This window comes from Lutra lutra, chromosome 11, assembly GCF_902655055.1.
Source record: "Lutra lutra chromosome 11, mLutLut1.2, whole genome shotgun sequence".
Classification (NCBI taxonomy): domain Eukaryota; kingdom Metazoa; phylum Chordata; class Mammalia; order Carnivora; family Mustelidae; genus Lutra; species Lutra lutra.
Window position 1 is genome coordinate 62,361,873 of NC_062288.1, and position 13,860 is coordinate 62,375,732.

Here is a 13,860-nt window from a genome sequence, read left to right on the forward strand (position 1 = left end):
CTTGGAATCCATTTGCTCATGTTTCTGCTTTTTTTTTTATATATTTTTTTTTTCAGCATAACAGTATTCATTATTTTTGCACCACACCCAGTGCTCCATGCAATCCGTGCCCTCTACAATACCCACCACCTGGTGCCCCCAACCTCCCACCCCCCAATGTTTCTGCTTTTTCAGCAAAGCTTTTTTTCCCCACCTTTGAATCGATATGCTTATGACTTAATGTTAAACGCGGTTAATACTTTTTTTTTTTTCAGTTAACAGCTGTATCGGGGTAAAATTTACATTTCATAAATCTCACCAGTTTTAAGTGTCCAATTCAGTGATGCTTAATGCATTTACAGAATGGTGCAGCCATCACTGCAACCCAATTTTAGACCGTTTCCATCACTCTGGAAAGAAGTTACATGGACATTTAGCATCACTGTCTAATCCAACCCCAGTTCTGAGTAGCCACTTACCTACTTTGTCTCTCTAGATTTGCTTTTTCTGCTCTTTTTCTTTCTCTGAGAAAGTGGTGCAATGTGTTAAAGAGACCGCGTTCCCTCAGCCGCTGGAAGCACTTCTAGGAAAAGCTGGGGTGGGGGATGGGCGGCAGGAGCAGCGGAGGAGGAGGAAACGAGCTGCTGAGGGGTCGGAAGCATGCTGCTGTGGGTTTTTAGGGCTGCCAGCCACGATGTTCTGAGGACAGAAGACCTTGCTTTTCTGAGCCTCTGGGAGGGGTTGCGTTGGCAGAAGCCTGCTATGTTAAGGCGTGCTTGTACTTGGCCTTGCAAGTAGCCCTGACGATCGTTGAACTCCTGATGCTGGAGGAGCTCCACCTGTCTCGTCTGACTTAGCAGTTTACTTCTGTTATGTTTTTGTACAGAACATTCAGAAGACATATATTTATTTGTTGGGAAAATATTCAAGCATCTGTGAATTTGAACAACTGTGTTTTCAGAGTTAGGACTTGTCTAGTGTCTAAGCTTCCTCTCAGACAGTGTGGCGTAGGGGTGGGGTGGTCTCCAGAACGTTCCCTTTGTCTTGGGTAGGAGGAACAGTAGAAGTAGTGGATCCCTGAGGGATTCCCTTCATTTTTCTCTCCTCCCCAATGATGCCTGCCACAGTACTGCACGTAGTAGGTATTCAGCATAGACTTTGGATGAGTCTTGAATTTTTGAATGAACTTTTTGGGGGAAGAAAGCCTTTTACTGAAGCTTATTTCTCTTCTGCCTGGTGCCTTTTAAAGCCTTCATTCTAGAAGAAACTAGATTTTGAATAAACTGAGTGTTCATTTTGTAGGGATTCCTTTCACCTCAAACTTCTTATAGCTCTTGACCTGGTATATAGTCTAGCATTCTCACACTGGGGCTGGGGGTGGTCTTGGCTTATTCTCATTTACTTCCTTTTACAGCGAGTACCCGCATAGTCAGTCAGTCACTACTATCTCAGACATTGTTATGAGCTCATTAATAGTAAAGATAAATATTTCATACATAGTGGGATCTGCCTGCTTTGGATCATAAAGGGATTAGAACTAAAACTGTCTTCACTTTTTATTGGCAAATAATCTGTCGTGAGTTCAGTCCTGGATATTACTTCTGGGAGCCCTCCCTTTCTCTTCTCTGTTCCCCCCTAGGGCCAGTGTGTGGTTTCTCCTGAGAGAAAACTATTCAGTTTATAGTAATCAAGGGTTGATTACCTGAGTGGGGAATGTGGGCAGGTAGTAGGGCTCACGGGTTCTGTTTGTGCCATATGTGCTCAATTCTGGGCACAAGCAGGTGAAGGACTGTCGCCTGAATGAAGAGGTTCTCAACACATGAGTTTTGCTTGCATACATAAACACACACACACACACACACACACACACACACACACACACACACCCCTTCTTTTGTTCAAGCTCAATATGTATTTAAAGCCAGAGTCTTTCTGGCTCGATGCTCTGTGAGGCCTTTTTCTTAATTATTTGTTTATTTGTGTGTATCGGGCTATGGGCTAGTTCAATGAGAGCTGGATGAATTGTGCTGTCTCTCAGAGAAGTTACTCCTGTTCATCACTCTCTCCAAAATCAGTGATGGGGAAGGGTCAGATTCAAACCAGTTTCTATGGAATGTGTGTAAGAACACTGTAGTTCCTTTAAAACCTAGGTTGGACTTCAGGGCATTCAGATACAATGAGGAGGTATGTCCAGAGAGGTCATCTGCGCCTGACTTGTGCAGGAGTCCAGGACCTTAATATTGCTTAACAACTCATAATTGTAAAATACAGAACGTAGCTGGAAGCTCCAGAAAAGGAATTCATTGCCAAGTCATAAAAATAGAGAATTGCTTGAGATGGTACTAGAGATGTCAGATGTCAAATGATCTTGTGACAACAACTTGCAAAATTATTTTGTTAAGTAAATACTTTAAATCACTTTTAGACCTTTATTTACTTTTCCCTAAAACAGTATAAATTTAGGATAACAGTAGTGATTGTTTTAGCTAATGGAATCTAGTCATGAGAGAGCTGAATGCCCTAGAAATAAATCCAAATTATCTCTGGATATAGTTGCACTTAACCTTCTATCACCAGCAAAAACTATTTTTTTTTAAAGATTTTTATTTATTTATTTGACACACAGAGATCACAAGTAGGCAGAGAGGCAGTCAGAGAGAGAGGAGGAAGCAGGCTCCCCGCCGAGCAGAGAGTCCGATGCGGGGCTCGATACCAGGACCCTGGGATCACGACCTGAGCCGAAAGCAGAGGCTTTAACCCACTGAGCCACCCAGGCGCCCCACCAGCAAAAAGTATTAATCTGTACCTCCTGACTGAGCCATAAGAGAGGGCCTTTGCTTGGAGAGGGGAGAGATGAGTTGTCACTTAAGTCACTCAGTCCTGTTGCTACTGTCCTTGAGGGTTATATCATTTTCTGGAAGCTGGTTGAACAGAATGGGTTCAGTGTTCAGTACATCTACCAATGAAACAGCTGAGTGTTTGTCTTCCCCCTCACTCCTTGAAGTTTGCCATTCGAGCTGTTTGAGAGGAATGTTCCTGTCCTTGGCCTGAATTCTCATGTCCATGTGTGGTTCAGGCTCTGACACTACCTACGGGTACAGTCACCTTGGGCAATTTGTATAAACAAAGCTGACAAGCCTTCACCATTGGAGAAACTTCATGTCCTCATTTAAAAAGAAAGAAGCAGCCCTCTGTCAGCAGAGCTTTAAGCCGATAGATGGACCTGTGTTGGGCCCAGTGGGGTGGCTGGCATTTGTGTTAAGTGGAAAAGGCCAATGGGAGAGCCAGTTCTGGCCTGATTTTTTTTTTTTTTTTTTTTTTTTTTTATAGATTTATTTATTTATTTATTTATTTGACAGACAGAGATCACAAGTAGGCAGAGAGGCAGACAGAGAGAGAGGGGGAAGTAGGCTCCCCGCAGAGCACAGAGCCCGATGTGGTGCTCGATCCCAGGACACTGGGACCATGACCTGAGCCAAAGGCAGAGGCTTTAACCCACTGAGCCACCCAGGTGCCCCTCTGGCCTGATTTTTAAATCTGAGGCCACTCCACGCTGGCTAGAGAGGAGATTGCAGAACTACAGCCCTGGACACTGACTTGAGAGGCCGCAGTTCTCGTCATGTGCAATTGGATTTCAAAGAGAAAGGGGTCCGTTTGAGTGAGCAAATGTCCGTCTACTCTGTGGGAGCCCGCACTCTGTAATGTGTGTGTTCGGGGCAGGGACAGTGTAGTCAAGACGAGCTGTGGGGGAGCCCTCACACGGGGTTGTGGTTCCTTTTGGTGTTTTCCCTACTATTCTATTGTTGGGAACTTTCTTACCATGTGAAATGCTGGACTCATTGCTCCCTCAAAAGGACTTGGCCTTGGAAATGTGAATTTATGAGAACGTGTATCCAGTGAGGCAATTAGACAAGTGGGACAGGGTGGAGGGACAAGTGTGCAGTGGGAGTTCAGTTTCCTGGGGGGATTTCACGGAGCCACCAACTTACAGGTTGGGGGGGTGCGGGGCCGTGCTGGACATAAAGTGCATTCTAGTTCCAACTCTTCCAGAATCTAGCTGTGATGGTCCTAGTGTAGCCTTCCATGTCCCTGTCCCAAGCCATAGCCTGAGCCTGAACCTAATGGAAATTTTGTGAGCATGAGGCTGGGAAGAGAGAGCCCTTCTCTCTTTGGGAGCCAAAGCTCTGTGCCTCTTCTTGTAATGTTCTGGACTTGGTACAGAAGTGAGTCCGCGTATTTTTCCAGACAGTGTCTGCATTTGTTATGTCTTAAAACTCAATCGCCAGCAATTAGCACAAAAACAGTTATGCTAACTAAAACAACTTAGCCTAATTAAAACCTTTTTTAGTTCATCAGAACCCACTGTTCTGCATCTGAGTGTGAGTTAATTGATAGATTAAGTGCAGTGAGCTTTTGGGAAAGGGAGGGAAAACTTTAAAAAAAAAAATCCTTATTAACATTCTTTGAGAAATTGAGACCACACCTTCCATTTTTTTCTCTAAAGAATTCTGGAGCAAGCTTACAAACCTGACCTCTCGGTTAGTAACAGCTCCTCAGTGCCTATCCTGACTGCTTTTCCTCCTGTATGCCTCATTCAGACCATCAACTCCATGCTCCCCGGGTATTTAGAATCAGGCCCCACCCCGGTCCGGCTATCACCATTTCCCCACTGGTTTATTTCAAGACTCTTACTGAACTCTGTTTCACAACCTGTTTTCAACACAGCAGCCCACGTGATCTCATTGGTCCTACAAATTCAGACTCAGTGGCTTCTCATTCAAGAATCAAACCTGTGTGGTCTCCCCCATCTCCCTCTCCACCAACCTACACACACACACACACACACACACACACACACACACACGCGCGCGCGCGCGCGCGAGCGCGCGCACACGCCAGGCCTCGGCACTGACTTTTCCATCTGTCTGCAGTGCTTCCCGCCAGGACTGGATGCTCACAAGGACTCCCTCTGTTCTCAGGAATGAGGGCTCCCCAGTGATTCCACTTACAGTTTCAACCTTCAGCCATACCTTCCTCCCTTCATATTCAAACACATACACAATTTATATCCCATTCCTTGTTTATTTTGTCCCCTTTATCGGTTAACGCTGTATAGCATATTTTCCTTCTGTATCTTGGTTTTCACTCTCCACATCAGGATGTGTTCCATGAGGCCTGGGGTTTGGGTCTGTTTTGTTCATGGCTGTATGCCTGTGATGCCCAGAAGAGTGTGAGCACTCAGTAGATGCTCAATAAATATTTGACGTAAGAATGAATATTCTCCAAGGTGGCTCCCACAATCAGTGTTTGGGTGTAAAAACTGACTTACTTTGGAATGTCTACTCCCTAATGCATATACCTAACTCAACTCTTGGCTCAAAAGGCAGGTCCTCACTCGGGAAAAGCCCGGCAGTCACCGAGTTGTTTGTGCTGAGGCAGGTTCACAAATTCAGTATATTGTAGTGACCTTGATCGGGGACACCGACTCTCAGAACTCCGTGGAATACATGAGGGAATCCCCAGTTTGAGGAACTGTAGCTCATGTGTTGTATGATTAAACTGTCCTTCATTGACACTATGAAAAGGGTGTTTTAAGGTCAAATATTTTTTAAGATGATCACTAAATTTTTAAGTCTTTAAAGTCTTTTTAAGATTTTTTGATCTTAGCTTTTTAAGATTATAACTTAATCTAGCTTTTTAAGATTAAAACTAAAATGAAAGTAGTAAATTTAAAAAATTCTTATAAAATCTGTAGACTCTGAGAAGAAGTTCAAGGCAGAGAAACTCTAAGACTTCAAGGCCCTTTAGGGACAAGAGTTCCTGGGTCTGGGTTAGACTCCCTGGGAGGAGTTGGAAGCTCAAGGTAGCCAGCCTTTTTTTTTTTTTTTTCTTTTTTCCTTTATAAGCTGAGTTTTTCTATATTGCTGGATTTTTAAGATGCTTAAGTGAGAAAGTACATGGGAAAACATTTAGTCCAGTGTGCTATGCTGAGGGATGTGTGGTATTCCCTTCTTTCCTTTCTCCCTCCAAGTTCAGTGCAGTAACACATCTGGCGCTACTACGTGCACTAATTCGTGTACTGTTGTGGTTCATTCCATTGTGCTTCAGTAGAAGCTTCCTCTAGCAATCTCACTTAGAAAGCTCCTTCCTACCTGGCACCAAGAGGAGTCCCCCCAAGGGACTAAGACTGTATAAACACAGTGGTTTTCAGATTCATGCTTTGGGACCCTTTGTTCAAATGAAATCTCTCTTGGAACCCTGACATTTTCTGGGTACTGGTAGTTCAGGGCAGAGGCAGACAAAGCTCTGGCTGGAGACCAACCTACATACAATAGGTGGTGCAGGAAAGGCAGAGCTGCGTCCTGCAGGGGAGAGGTGGGCAGAGCAGGAGATGCAGTGAGCTGAGGGCCTTGTGTGCCAGGGAAGGAAGGAAGGCAGGCAGGAGAAGGATCTTCCCGGGTGAGCAGCGCTCCTGGAGCCTGTTAAAAGTGTGAAATCACACCCCCTGGGACTGCGTTTCAGGAGGTCTGGAGTGGGCTCAGAACCATGTGTGACACAGAGTGCCCACTCCCTCTAACACAGGCAGGCTTGATCTCTGCCCATGTGGGAGCTCTTTAATTAGCTCTGTGAGAGCGTCTTTATTTCATCTTGAGGTCACGAGCTTTTAAACTTGGGTCTGTGGTTCTTTTGAGGATGTCTGTAAAAATTTTCTGCACTATTTAATGTGTAATATTTGCACATTTCATATATTTATATTTTTCTAGTTAGGGAAAGAATCCACATTTCTAAGGAGGGGCCTTTCCATTCCTTCAGATGGAAATGTTGAGGGAAACAAAGATAGGAAGAAGATGACTAAGAATCACATACAACATGGGACCCACTGATGCACATCTGAGACACGTAGAACATGACCTTCTTCAAGGGTCTCATGATTCATGTTTTACTAGATAAGAAAGTTTAAACTTATCTTGACAATAGCCAGACCTCCAAGGTTCTGTAAAGCTTACTTTCAACATACACAAAAGAGAGTTGGCCCTAACCCCCACTAGCTACAAGATCTAGATCAGACACTCCTTTACACTCACAAGTGCAGTTTTTTCTGCCCGTGGGTCCGGTCCCTGTGCTTTACTAAAAGCACCTTTTTGCACTGTGAAATGTCTCAAGAATTGTTTGTTGAGCTTCATGCTTGATGATCCTGCATCATAAAGACTTTAACGTTTAGTAGGTGTGCAGTGGTGAGGGTATGGAGTGGGGGATAGCCCAGAATCTTTCAAACCGAGGCCTGATATGGATGTGGAGACACAGGGCTGGGGGAGTCCATGAGCTTAGGGACTAGAGGCACAGACTCCATAGTGCACGCTTTGGAAAGCCCCAGAAGGATAAACTATTTGGGCCAAGCTGGAGGAATAAGGAAAGGGTCCCTATCCCTCATGGGTCCACCACCAGCCTTCTCCAGAGGACATGGAGACCAGAACTGGGGGGAGGAGGAAGAAATGACGAGTCTTTGAATTTCTCTTGTCTTCTTGGGCAGAGGGGCCTCCATGGGGATCCGTGATGTTGGGTTGTTCCTCACATGTGGTTGGGCCTCAGAGAGCCAGAGAAGGCTTCACTTGGTGCCGGGCAGAACTAATTATGAAGCACAATTAATTACTTTCTTGTTTTCACAGCAGAAACAGAGGGTTGGTTTTCTTCCAGAGCTGATGCCTCTTCCTGCTCACTCATTTGTCCAGCCAGCAATTATCAAAGACTGGATGCAGGACTTGGCTTCAGAAGGTCTCTCTGCTTGGGCTCCCTTTCCAAAGTGCAGTAGCTAACATTCTAAAATGTCTGGGGCCCTGGCTTTCATTGTTCATTTATCCAGGCAGTTCATTCCTCTGTGGCTCCTGCTGTGTCATCAGACAAATGCGAGGATTAAGCAGGGTGGTCATAAAGTCAGTTGTCTAAGCCGGGACATGTGGTTGGGAGAAGTGCTTCCACTCCCCAGGGACAGGACTGTGGGCTCAACCCTAGACAGTGGGGCACAGGTCTGGTCCCCTACCTCCACCCAGTAGGAAGACAGTGCCCATTGAGGCATAGGGCTCCATGGTGTGAGATTAATAGGCGGACACCTGCAGGGGAGTCTTGGAAGAATGGAGAGGCTCTCCTCCTCCAATTTTCTGCTTGCACATGGAGAGGGGATGCCCTCAGGCTTGGCCTGGCCCTCGGCTCTGGTGGTGGTGGGGTATGGAGCTGGAGAATGGATTTTCCCGCATGTAAAGCTAATAGATCTCTGGGATTCTTTGTACTTTTGGTCTGTTCTGCTAGTACTGGACTCTAGCCTCTAAGTTACCAGTTCGAGGCGAACAAATGCGAAAGGCCAGTTTATTCAATGAATGTTTCTAGAGCTCCTACTGGGTGCAGAACTCTTGTGGACGTAAGTGGCAGCATAGGCCTTGAGCAATTCCAGCCCGGCAGTGGAGCCTGGCATGGACTGCCGTATGGGTTCCCAGGTGGGACTTGTCTGACCAACGCTTGTATGAAGGCTTCCTGGAAGAGAGGCTCTTTGGTCCTGTAGAATGGACAGGATTCACTAGAAGGAGTCCACCGTGGTGGTTCTGTGGGGGTGGGAAGCATGCCGTAGCTCTGTGGGAGGGTTTCAGGCTCGGAGCAAAGAAATCCCTACCAACAGTATCCGGGGTAAACTCAGTCAGCATGGGGCAGGGACCTCAGCGTGCTCTCAGCCGATCCTTCCTGCTAACTAACATCTCTGAGTGGGGTGGCTTCCTCTGGGGAATTACTGGAATTTCCGGGGCAGAGCTGGAAACCGTAATCAGCATATTGCTGAATACACTTCATGTTTTGTACCTGCCTCTTTCTTCCTGCTCTAGCTGCCTTCTCTTAGAGGTTTCCGGAAAGGCAGGTCAGGTTACTCACCTTCCCTTTCTATAGTAGTAGTAGTAGTAACAGTAGTAGTAGTAGTGTGTCTGTGTTGGAAAGAAGGGACAAAATGTTTCTTGTTCAGTTCAGTGGCTCCCACACCAGACAGCAACAGAAACACCTGAGGGGCTTGTGAACATGTAGATTTCTAGATCCCTCCCCAGTGTGGAGACAAAGGTTCCCAAAGTCTGCTCTTAAAGAGCAGCCCTGTTGGTTCTGATGAGCCAGCCACGTGTGTTCTCAGAGCCCCTGGCCAGGCTCCCTGGCTGGAGGCACAGCTCTTTTCCACACACCTCTCCCAGATCCTGGCTGAAGTGTCACTTGAGGAAAGGACTCCCCTTGTGCCTTGCAGCCCCCAGGCACACCCTATGTCAGCCTCAGACATGTGAAGGGGCGACCTTTTGAGTGACAGCCCCCCTTCCCAGCCTGTCACCTCACTGCCCGTGCACCCTATCTGCCTATGGCGCTCTGAAGATGCTCCGGAAGGAAGAGCAGCAAACACTGGGCTCCTTTTCCAGTTTTGTCTGTCTCTGTGGCAGTCCGGGCTGCCCAGGACTATGGGAAATGGGCAGGGACTAGGGGAAGGCAGCAGAGGTTCTTGTGTCCCCCAAACCTTGTCTGGCTTGAGGCCACCACAACCGTGGTCTCAGAGCTGTGGAAAATGCAGGGAGCTGAGGAAAGTGCCAGCCGCAGAACCTGACTTGTTTTCGGTCCTTAGGCCTGACAGAAACAGACACTGGCAGATCCAGCCAGGTAGCGACGCAGAGAACCTCCTTCCTCTTGCCTTTCCCTGGTGCCTTTGGGGGGCTATTTCTTCTCAAGTGGATGCTGAGTTTCTTGGAACAGGAACCTTGTGTTACTCGTGCTGTTACTTCCCTATGTGGTGCGCAGTGGTGCTCAGTAAATGGGGCACGACTCTGGCTGATGGACGCTTGTGCATTTGGTGGTGGGGTGCCCCTCTGCGTGTCCCCAGGCATCTCGGTGTCCATCTGGGCTTCCCTCTGCGGCCCTCAGAGTGTTGGCTTCCACATCTGTGAGCCCCGGTGTGTGTCTCCTGCTACGTATGTCCACATGTTGGTGGTCGGTTTCTGGGAGTCTTTTTTTCCCCCTCGAGGTCCATTTTCCTTCTGCTGCTAGTCAGCCTCATCCACAGGAGAGCAGGGCGCTTGCGGCTTCAGGCCTCAGATGGAACCTTCACCACAGACCCTCCAGCAGGGACACATTTCACGCTCCATGCCCCTGGCACAGAGGCCCCACACCTGCCGCTCCTGTTGGCCTCCTTGCCTTCCACAGGCTCGGACCCCAGCAGGCACCTCAGGGCACCACTTTGAGTACAGGCCAGGGGGTTGGAGCAGTCTAGGGTCAGGGCTCTGTGGCCGCTCGGTGCGAGTGGGGCCAGAAGGCTGGGCTGAGGAATCCCCTTGAGGTCTCAAGCCCTCCTCAGCTTTATAAGTGAGGGCAGTGAAAGGCCCTGAGGGGTCTGGGTGCCAGAACCTGACTCCTAAGGAGGAGCGTCTGCCAACAAGGCCACTTTGCAGGAAAGCCCGCTCAGCGAGGGACTGTCCACGCTGAAGCAGCTGCTCACGAGGCCTGGCTTGGCTGGGAGGAACCTCACGAGGTTCCCCAGAGGGAGATCCACAGAGGGCCTCCTGGCTCTGCTGGCATTTCATAGCCAGAGGCCTGGCTGGGGGCATGACCGAGGGCGTGAGGGGTGAGGGGATACATGTCAATCAGCACAGGACAAATGAGGGGCCTTCTCTGAACTGAAGTGGGAACAGGCCATGGTGCCTGCTGAGCAGAGGCTCGTGACTTGGCTGCTCTGCCAGCTGGGAACTGGGGCCGTGGGGCAAGGAGCCGCATCTGAGGAGCAGCGATGAGGGGCCGGGGCCTGGCACTGCTGTGATGAACACTGAGCTCCTTGCTCCACCAGCAACGATGCTAATGCAAGAGCGGTACGCCGCCTCAGCACCAGGGAGCCTTTGCAAGGCGCACGAAAGTTAGTCCTGTGTCTCTAGAAAGCACAGAGTCAGGGAGCCCCCTCCTTTCCCACCAACAGAAGCAAAGCAGGGGGCCCGGCTGCAGGTCCCTTAGGTGCAGCGCCCAGCCATGAACCTCCCCCCCGCTCAGCTGCCCCTGGTGAAGGATGGCAGGAGCGCCTGCCTGGGGTAGCCAAGCCTTTGGCAAGTCAAATGGTTTTCAGTTCATTTCTTTCAGCCACATTTAAAGAGGACTTAATTAAGTGGTGGGCTGACACATAATTTTTGATGATAGATCACTATGCAGTTTTGGGCATATGTCTCAGAAGGAGGTCAGGGACCCTGATATCTACTTATTTATGTGAAAAGGCTTCTCATTCTCAGCACGTAAAGCTATAAAAATGAAAAAGAAAGAAAAGATGCTGAGTCCTGATTTATTCCAGCAATAAATATTCACCCACGGATTCATGAACAATTAAGTTCCTATCCATTCCATTAAGATGTGCTTTCGATAGATTTTCCTTTTTAGGTTTAACATTTGCCTTACAAAAACTTTAAGTGTCTGTGTTGTATCAATCAATTCTATCCTATATTTTATATCAAAAATAGTTGTGGTAACTCAATCCAGAAGACTTCTTTTTTTAATCTCTCACAAATTTTAGTCACAGAAAATTAAATATTTCTATTTCAATTCCCAAATATATTTTGTGGCAGAGAAGTAGAAGAAGGTGATCAAGGAAAGACTTTAGCCCATAAAAACACTGCATTAGTATAAAATCCTATGGGGGAAATGGAATGAAGATACAAGTTCCAAGAAAGAAGGGACAATGTAAAATTTCCAGCTGTTGAGGAAGAGCTGGTTAGCTTGTTTTTTTCAAACAGAAGAGCCTGGCCATTAAATCACGGCTGTGTTTGGATTCTTAGTGAAGTATTTTAAAGTGTTTTGGCAGTTTTATTTTAAAATGTAAATATTTGCCAAAAGCCAGAAATCACCTCTCGCCAATTTAAAAATCTAAATAATATTAGATGTGAGCTGAAGAATATGCAAGATGGGATAATTATTTAAAAAAATATGTTGGTGGTATTCCTAGAGCAAAAGCTCTTTTGAACCCTGACCTGATGGCTCCTGCCTCCTCTTGTCCACTCCAACCCTCTCCTGGAAACGTCCTGTGGTGTTGTTCATGGATACTGTGGGGTGTGGTCTATACCTGCTTCCGGATTTCAGACACTGGCTTTGGGACAGAGCTGTGGTGTGCTGGGTGAGCTGCCCCTCTCTCCTCTGTGCTGAATTAAACTGCTGTTGGTAGGAGAGGAGGGGTAGAGACTGTCTTGGGGGAATAAGGAAGGGACAGGCTGGCAGACACACAGGTCAGAGAAGAGAATCAGCCCTAGGCCAGGGCCGTGGGCTCTGCAAATGAGAATGGATCCAGCTCCCCATCCTTGGCCACAGCACCCCTTCGTATGCCTGGTTGACTTGACCTGAGAGGAGGCTGTTTCCACAGAGGCATGGTTTATTTCACAGAGAGCCAAGATGTTTCTGAAGGGGAGGCTGAATCGAAGTCCAGTCTAAAGTGGGAGGTGGGAGATTTGTTCCAATCACCAAAGACCTCGTTGGTTTTCTATTCCTTGCCCCCGGCCACCACGCTTCTCCTCCTCGTTTCATCTGCACTATGTATCTGGTTGGCTTAAGAGTGTAGGGTTATCCTAGCTGCACCTTCCTCCTCTAGTGTCCCTCCCCAAGGCCCTGAGTCTGTGGACTAGGTTGAGAAAAGCTCTCCTGGGACAGGAAGCAGTATCTCTTCCAGGACCCAGGGACAGGAGGATGGGTGGGGCCGGGCAGAGAGATGGCCTGCTCTGGGGTAGCGTGCAGGTGAGAGCCTCTGGGAGGAAACCAAACTAATTCCTTGCTTCCAGCTGCTGTGCCCTGCCCATTCCACTTCTGGGAGGCAGAAGGCAGGGAGCAGGGAGCAAGGCCATATGTTACCCTGTTGTTGGTGGGAAAGCCCACACAGAGGGAGGAGTCCCCGCTCTGCCATGAATGAGCTGTGTGACTTGGACAGGCCCTTCGTGGTGCTGGGCCCGTTTCCTTGCCTGTGAGTGGGGCTATAGTGAGGATGCCGGGAGAGAGGCTGGTGTGGGCAAATGCCTGAAGACATGTGACCCACTCTTCTGCAGGGATAGGTGTCTGTGACATCCCTCTGCTCCCTCTGCACTGAGACATTGTACCTAGCGGACCTGGCTCCTGAGAGCTTCTCGCGCTGCCTGCTGCTGCACACCCCCCTCTAGCAGGGCTGGCCAGCTGATCTCTCCCCTCCCTTGTGCCCCCACCAGGGCCTGAGCTGAGAGATGGCGAAGTGAACCCAGAGAGAGGCACCCCATGGGATAGGGAAGCTGTCCTGATGGTGAATGATGAGCGAGCGGGGTGACGGGGGGCTCACAGGGCGGCCGTCTGCTTGATGCTGTGGAAGCTGATCCGTGTGGGCGACGTGGGGATGGACATGGCCCGGGCCACAGGCACTCGGAGGGAGTGATGGTCCTGCCAGCGGTGCCACCTTTTCCTCACAGCTGAGCGCACCTGCGGGGGAGGCAGCGGCTCAGCAGGGCCTGCAGGCGCCAATCCCAGAACCAGGAGCCTTCTCTCCTGCTCCTACCCCTTGCAGGACCCTTAAAGGGAGGGAGGCTGGGGTGCCCTCCCGACCACCACTGTCATACCACTGGCCGGTTCCAAAAGCAGGTCCTTCCCCTGAAGCTGTTAGCCTCTGAAGCTCCTGCCCTCTGTCCTCACCCCTCCTGGAGAAACTTCCTGCTCACCCCTCTTTGGGGCACACTGCCCTCCCTGCCCCCTCCCTCTCCCATCTCCTCTTTATGGTGGGACCCAAGCCCCAGCTTCGAACATCTGCTTCTGGCTCTCCTGGCATCTGGAGAGCTGTGCGCTCTCCTCACATACTTGGCATCCCTGTCCCTCCTGAAAGCCCTTCCTCCAGCCTCC

At 48.8% G+C, this 13,860-nt stretch overlaps 1 protein-coding gene across 13 annotated transcripts in view; it reads right to left on the reverse strand.

Moving 5' to 3' along the window:
* Positions 1-11,289: 11,289 nt before the first annotated feature.
* Positions 11,290-13,860, reverse strand: part of CRHR2 (corticotropin releasing hormone receptor 2) — a 48,169-nt gene continuing 45,598 nt past the window's right edge. For 11 of the 13 annotated variants that reach the window (XM_047695682.1, XM_047695681.1, XM_047695684.1 and 8 more), the window contains one exon: positions 11,290-13,446. In XM_047695682.1, the coding sequence (XP_047551638.1) occupies positions 13,306-13,446 (141 nt within the window). In that variant the 3' untranslated portion in view covers positions 11,290-13,305. The remainder of the gene's footprint in view (positions 13,447-13,860) is intronic. The other 2 variants (XM_047695693.1, XM_047695694.1) reach the window with 1 other exon arrangement.